At 34.4% G+C, this 7,980-nt stretch overlaps 1 protein-coding gene across 1 annotated transcript; it reads right to left on the bottom strand.

Annotated features, from left to right (window-relative positions):
* Positions 1-5,255: 5,255 nt before the first annotated feature.
* Positions 5,256-6,334, bottom strand: LOC148583208 (uncharacterized). Its single transcript, XM_088511612.1, has 2 exons — positions 6,281-6,334; positions 5,256-5,753 (listed from the first exon to the last, which is right to left on the bottom strand). Exons 1-2 carry the CDS (start codon positions 6,332-6,334, stop codon positions 5,256-5,258), a joined length of 552 nt encoding a protein of 183 aa, XP_088367738.1.
* Positions 6,335-7,980: the final 1,646 nt, after the last annotated feature.

The following is a 7,980-nucleotide window of genomic DNA, read 5'->3' as shown; positions in this document are numbered from 1 at the left end:
AGCACTGCCGCCACCGAACAGACTGCCACCCACGGCACCAACTCGAAATCCGGAGACGCCACCCAGCCACCACTGGCGACGCCCGGTGAGTTGGAGATGGTATGTATAGATGATTTCATTGTTTTGTTGGTTAGAGCTTCTTTCATTTTGAGACAAAAAAAAAAAAAAAAAAGTCAGTTCGTGGGTTTTGGGTTGTTTGTGAATTTTGGGTTATTATTTCATGTTCTTCGATTCTATACAACTCCGTGAAAGAATGGGTTTCGATTTTGCCGAATCATCATCAATTTTTCCGTGTCCTTCGATTCTGTACAAGTCTCTGCACGAATGGGTTCCGATTTCGTCGATCTGCATGAATGGGTTCCGATTTCGTCGATTTTTCCATGTTCGTCGATCTCCATCTATCCAAGCTCTCTCTCTCTCTCTTCTGCCCATTGTATGGTTTTCATCTGCATCTACATCTGCAAGTTGATTTTGTCTTTGGAAGCAACTAATGAACATGAAAAATATTATTGTAGCTCTTTTGTCTTGGATGCAAAAAGAAAGTTTTGATTCCTTTGTGTGTGTGGCTGGTTTTGATTGTTAACATTCTCGAATTTGTTTGTGCTTTCTTTTAGTTGTAGCTAGTTGTGAATGTCAAGCTACACGTGTTTGATGAAATGTCTGTGAGAAAATTTATTGCCTTTAGAAAGAGCTTTATTTATTAAAAAAAAAAAAAATTCCTTTCATTTGTGTTACTGCTGCTATTCACAACTAGCTGCAGCTGAATTTCCTTATCAAAAGAAAATTTTCCTTTCATTTGAAATAACTTGAAGCTAATGTTCTGTTTCTTATTTTCAGATGTAAGATTTTGGGCGGGATCAAGGAGAAGCAGAGCTACATGCTCGTTAGAGGGATTTTCAAGAAATTCAAAAGAACACGGGTGTAAAGGATGATAAACGATGGGATTTGATTTGATTTTCAAGAACTACACGTTGTCATATGTATTAGCCATTTTTCCTGATTTGATTTGAGTTTTAATAAGAGAATGTGTTGTTTGAAGTTGCAAATTATTTTGTATGTGGACCACCGTGCTTGTGAAATTGGTTAAGAAAGGTTGTGTACATGAGTCAATTTTTTTTTTGATGAATGTGCCTCGAGTATTGATTCGGTTATCACTCTCCAACAACCTCGATCTTTGATTGATGCCTTGTATGTATTACTGGTTAAAGCTTCTATAAATTTTGGGTCCGTTGAAACTGAAGATGAAATAGAAGCACCATGGACTCTTGTTGTACGTTGCAAGTTATGTCCAAATCATGAAATGCCTTTACCCTTGTGGATAAGATTAAAGAAGCAACCAAAATCATTTGTTCATTTTAACAAACTCTAATTTCAAGTATTACATAAAATCAACTTCAAGAAATGTAAATAATTTGTTTTTTTTCATCATCCTCAAAGAGGTACAAACAACCAAAAAGGTTACAATCCGAGAGTTTTTCAATGCAACTTCAAGCGTTTCTCATTTTTATTCATCTTAGCATCATTGATAATAACCGTCTCTGCGGCAACAAACCATGTCTTTGCAAAATAAGCAAAACACTATGAACTATGAGTAGCAAAAACAGAAGTAGTAGTATCAAAAAATGAAATTAGAAACCCAGGTAAAAAAAATTACCAAAACAAAAACTAGAAATCTCATTTTCATTCTTCTTGTTGGTGTGTGGTACAACCAGAAAATCAAAAACTAGACAAAAAGAGAGAAACCCACGAAGACCAAATATCCAAGAATTGTTTTCAAGAAATATACCCATTCTCAACCAACCACCGAAAATCAAAGGGATTAAAATCTTCAAAACTATTGAGTGAAGCAAAACCGAAGCAGGGAGTAAAAGAAATCCCCCCACCTAGCCCATTCGGCCATGGCAGAAAGAAGACCCATGACCAATCGGCGCTCAACCGAAAAGCAAAGGAAAAATCGTACCATAACCAACTAAAATTCCATTTCTTGTGTTTTTTTTTTCTTCCCAAAATGAAAGATTTATCTAGCTCAAAGAAGCTCTAACCAACAAAACAATGAAAACATTTATGCATGCCTTCTCGAACTCAGTGGGTATCGTCGGTGGTGGCTGGGTGGCGTCTCTGGATTTCGAGTTGGTGCTGTGGGTGAGCGTCGTTGTGCCGTGGGTGGCGGTCTGTTCTGTGGCGGCAGTACTTAGTGGTGGGTGAAGGTCGGAGGTGAAGGGGGAGGGAGAAGCGTGGGAGATGAGGACGCGAAAAGGTTTTGGGGAAAAAACCTAAAAAAGGCTGATTTTGGGGAACTCAGTGGGCGAAGGAGTGATTTTTTTTTTTATTTTATAAAAAAATCTGATAACCATGGTTCACTTAACCCACGCCAGCTCAGCAATTACGGACAGTTTGCTGAAGAAATGCTACTGCATAGCATTACTCATAAATAAGATCTTTGTCTCCCTCTCATAATGAGTAAATATTTTTCCAAATTGTCAGCTTTTACATGGAAGACTTGTCCCCTTCTGGTCACTTTTTATTCTTTTGCTTTCTTTAATATTTTCACTGAATCGGTAAGGAATTTAGAAGCCAAAAGCAAATACCCTAGTCCCTACTTTTTGAGACCTGCATGCAAAACTGAAGCCATCCCCTTCAAAGGGAACCCAGGTTCCCTTGATAATTAAAGAGTACTTTTTTTTTTTTTTTTTTATTAGTTGTAATTAAGGTGACTTAAAATGTGAAAATAGCTTTAAATATTTTGTGTTTTGAGTTGCTTGTCAATATTTTCTCTTTTGCTTAAAAGCCAAAAAATAAAAAAAATCCTAAAATGCGTAACCAAACGAGCCTTGGCTGGCATGCCTCTTTATTTACTTTCTTTTTTCTTCTATGCATGAGTCTGTACAACAAACTGGGATTGTATGGCATGCACAAGTAAACTATGGCGGTCACACAACTTGTTGTGTTTGATTCAGGTCACCAAAACAACAAAAAAGTTCTGAAGTATTTCTGCCAATTAATTTTGATAATTTTTTCTTAGTTTTTGTAACCGTTGGATTTGATGAATCTAATCCAAATTTACATTCTCGGTCCTTTTATTTAGATATTTGATTTTATATATATATATATATATGTTAAATTTAGTTCCTCTAGACATGCAAGCTAGATACATTAAGATTTTACGTACGACGAATATTAGATTGTGATTCCAATAATATTAGGAATATACTGCTCTTTCTCCAATAATATTAGGAATATACTGCTGCATGAAAGAGACAAACTTACATTCCTTGCCTTGCAAGTTCATTGCTTACTAAGTGCAGTTTGAGTCAACCCGATTAGGCTTTAAAGATCGAGTGGACCCATGCAAGCATTATTGGGTGAGTAATTTAAATTATCCCAATGGGCTGGGATTTTTTTTTTTTTTTTTAATCCAAACTGAGTTGTAGGAAAATTTTTAATTCATTTTATTCAATAAAATTTTTATGTATTTTGGAGACATTAGTTGAATAAATTAGACACCCAATTTAAATCAAGATGGTGGGCAACATCGATTGAATATTCGATTTTAAGACGTGTAAATGTTTTGAAGTCTAATTTATATATGTTTTTATTTCCTTTCCCCCACTTTAGGAAAAATATCAACCAGGATTCACTATAACTAGACAGTGGTCGTACGAGAAAGAGAGAGAGAGAGGTCCTTTAGTGGGTTTGGAGATCTCCTTTGTTTTATTTGAAAATATCCCTCGGCCGTTCGTCTAGACATCATGCGTGGAATGACTATATATATAAATTCTTTTTTGTAATGTCACTTTTACACAATTTTTTACCCATTTGTTTTGTGTTTTTTGTTTTTAATTCTTGGAGAAATGTGTATGGCTGGCCGGAAAAGTTTTTAATTAGTTAATGCTTAGCAGTTGTTGCTGTGTCATTAACAATCTCAAAAGTTTAAGTCCATAAAAAATTATGAATTTAATTATTGTTTAGATAAATATTTTAACACTCTTCTCACTTGTAGTGTATACCATTAAATAGAATAAAATAAAATCTTAACGGTAAGATCTAGAGAATTGTGTTCCAATATTCATGTGCACAAACATAATCTTTAGTAGCTTCTTCTAGCTTCCGGTAACAAGCAACAATAAGGCTAGCTATGTCGTCTCTTCACTTTGAGTAGATTAGGGTTCTTCACTCGATTATATGTACTCATGGTCGCGATATCATCAATATTTTCATCTAATATAGCGATCAATAAAAGAGTAGTTTATCATTGCTGAACAATCCAAATTCTATTAAAGTTATTATGTGACAAAAGAGAAAGTGATGCCATCATTTTTTATTATATCAATTATTTATTTATTTTTTTTTGGTGTTGGAGGATAGAATCCTGATTCCATCTATAAAAATGGAAAGGTTGGAGAAACCATACTTACCACCTCTTACATTAGCACCTATTTTCTTTCGTTATACAGCAATATTAATGAAGATCATCCGCAAAGAAAACATGTATGAGTGTTGCAAAACTATAGTGTTAATCTTGTTAATTCTCACAATCCCTGTATCAGTTTGTAGGCCCTTAACAGGAGAAGAGAAGGCAGGAGTGAGTAAGTACGGTACCCAGCAAAGTTTTCCTCAGAGAGCGCCTGTCCCGCCATCTGGTCCTTCTCCATGCACTTACATACCTGGGAATGGTCATGGGGGTCATTGCTCAAAACACGTGTGAAATTCCTCAGTATGCTTTGGTGCAACTCTCAGCTGTGCACGTGATATAGCTCAGGCATGCATAAACAAGAGTTGTAGTTTTGGATATTAAGTAACTTAGATGTTATATATGTTAATTTGTGCATGGTTTTATCGTATGGAATAAAGATATCCATTGTATACATAATTTGATGCAAGAACGTGTGTTTTAAATGTATTAATGAGCTAGTTTTCTACTTTCTATAAGAGAGTAAATGATATATGATATGTATTATGATGATATGTTGTTCTGCCATTAAAACCTAAAATTTTACAACCAAAAAAGCCAGGGCGCGCGGCTGTAGATGATACTACAACATTAAGATCGAAGTGACTTTAAATGTCCTTTATCTGTACGTGTCTCGAGATCTCCTTTTATGATCCTTGCAAATATTCTTCTATTTGGATTCTATAGGAAAACCTTAATTAAGGAATCAATATATATATATATTTTAATTTTTTTTTGAGATAATTTGGTGAATTTTATTGATATAAAATCGTATGCGGAGAATAAGAAAACCTCCCACAAACAATCATCGAGATAGAGCTAATTGCTCCATCAAAATAATATCACTAATACAATTAGGAATGGTATCCCTCCAAATTCTATCACTGATATCAGTTGTAGCCACTTTTGCCAACCTATGAGCCGCCTCATTTGCTTCACGAGGAACGAAAACGCAATTCCATCTTGATAGAGTGAGTAGTATCCGTCTTGTGTCTTCTATTAGATGCCCAAATCGACTCCATGTGCCCGTTTCATGTTGGATAGCCTCCACAATTTGCTTAGCATCTCCCTCCAGAATTACATTTTGTACTCCCATCTCTTTGCATAAGCACACTGCATGATAGGCAACGCATGCTTCCCCCATAAATGGCTCTAATATACCCATCCTCATTCTACACTGAGCAGCAATCACTTGCCCCTTCTCGCCCCTGAGTACAACTCCGATCCCCACTCTGTCGTGTACTTTATCAATAGCCACATCCCAGTTTGCCTTATGCCAACCTTGCTTAGGTGCTCTCCATACCTTCAAACAATATTTTAAAGTGCAATCTTTGTAATCTCTCTCGCTTCTAACCTTAATTAATGATGCGAGATCTCATGGTGCTCTTGTTAAAACCCTAATTAAGGAATCAATCGTTTTAAGTGCAAGATTTGTAGTCCTTTCTTCTTCTTCAAATATTATCAACCCAACGTGAATTCATTAACGTGGCGGAGTAAAAAAAAATCATTATTATGGGGCCGAACTAAAAATATATAAAAATAATAATTTAAAATAGAAATGAAGTAATTTATTACACAATATGTGTATTACAAAAAAAAAAAAAAATCTATAAAGTTTATAAATATATGCAACAATTGATATATTAGTAACGTAATATGTCAATCGGCACAAATACAAAAAGTGTTTAAAACTGGAATCTAAGCTCTTTTACACACAGAATAAATGTGAACCTCCCATTAAAATAAAAAAGTGAAAACAAAACATGTGTAGAGGCTATTTAACGACCGGTATAAAATCTTCTTTATAAATTAAAATTGTTTAAACACTACTTTGTAAAGGCCATGACCCATAAAGGCCTCTATGGGGCTCGCCACTAGTCCCATACTACTCAAAAACTATCAAAACAACACTCCTATGCTCATACAAACACGATCACACTTCATAACTTCAAATATTCCCACAATCGTAATTCTTCAAAACTCCATTCTTTTAACACTCTTTTACTCCTAAACTATTTGTTTAGCAACTTATCATCTTGACAACCATGGCACCATATGCCCCATTGATCAACTCCATGCAAGCCCGTACAAACTCAATAATAATTTACAAATTAAGATTAATTAGTATTATCATTAATCTTGACAAAACCCTAGTTTTCTACAGACTTCCAACATTAATACTTCCACAACATCAACAAAGTATCAAACTCAACTCCACAATAACAAGCTAAAAAGAGGTAATTAACTTCGATCGACCAGGTGCAATGTATCTTCCAAGGTATGAGGCAGTAACTATTGAGACATTTGTAGGTAAAATAGCTGTTTTGAATTAAATTAATATATTATTTACTCTCCTAATTCTCATATGTTACATATTTATTATGTAACTCTCATAATTCTCATATGTTACATATTTATTATTATGTAACTTTCATGATTCTCATAAGTTACATATTGATTATGTAACTCTCCTAATTCTCATAGATTACATATTGGTCATGTAACTCTTCTAATTCTCATAGGTTACACATTGATTAAGTACTTATTGTATTCTTGGCCCCATTCAACTATAAATATGCCATTTTATTGTATAATTTCAATCAAGTGAAAGAAAGATGTAACCAAGAAAAGGTTTTGACGTGTGGATATAGGGTATAGGCCGAACCATCTTAATCTGTATCCTTTTTTCTTGCTTTTTCTCTTTATATTTTTATATACTTTAATATGGTATCAGAGCCTCAGGCAACGATTTTTCTAAACTCAATTTTTCCTCAACCATTTTTATTCATTTGCTCATTTTGCAATGGCTGAAACATCATCTAATGCGATTTCTTTCATTTGAGAGCAATGATTCGCATGGGTCACTCAATGATCCTCATTATGTTCATCACTCGGATAGTCCAAGAATGGTGCTTGTTGCAACTCTTATGTCGGCCAAAGAAGCCGATGTTCATGTTCTGGCCATAGTAGCCAATGCCGGTCAGAGTTGGCAAAGTTCAAGTTTCGATCATAACAGCTGATGTTCTAATATAGGCCATAGTAGCCATTTTTTAGCCCCTTTGATGTTCAAGACCAAACCTCAACGTATGTGATCTACCGTTGGGTTTGTGGGGCCGTATTGAGATTTTTGAAGGTAAAATAACTATTTTGAATTAAATTAATGTATTATTTACTCTCCTAATTTTTATATGTTACATATTTATTATGTAACTCTCATAATTCTCATATGTTATATATTTATTATTATATAACTCTCATGATTCTCATAAGTTACATATTGATTATGTAACTCTCATAATTCTTATAGGTTACATATTGGTCATGTAACTCATAACCACCTTAATCTGTATCTTTCTTCCTTACTTTTTCTCTTTATATTTTTATGTACTTTAACAGTAACTTCTACCTAACAAGCTCCACATTTTTCAATAGACTAAAAAATAGTTATAATATGCTTTCACAAATCCTGATCCGTTGCATCATTGTCTTCATGAGTAGATAATATTCACAATAACTTAATCGATGTGCTT

The sequence above is a fragment of the Corylus avellana genome, chromosome 11 (assembly GCF_965113065.1).
Source record: "Corylus avellana chromosome 11, dhCorAvel1.hap1.2, whole genome shotgun sequence".
In the NCBI taxonomy this organism is placed as follows: domain Eukaryota; kingdom Viridiplantae; phylum Streptophyta; class Magnoliopsida; order Fagales; family Betulaceae; genus Corylus; species Corylus avellana.
This window is presented reverse-complemented; position numbering and strand designations above follow the sequence as displayed.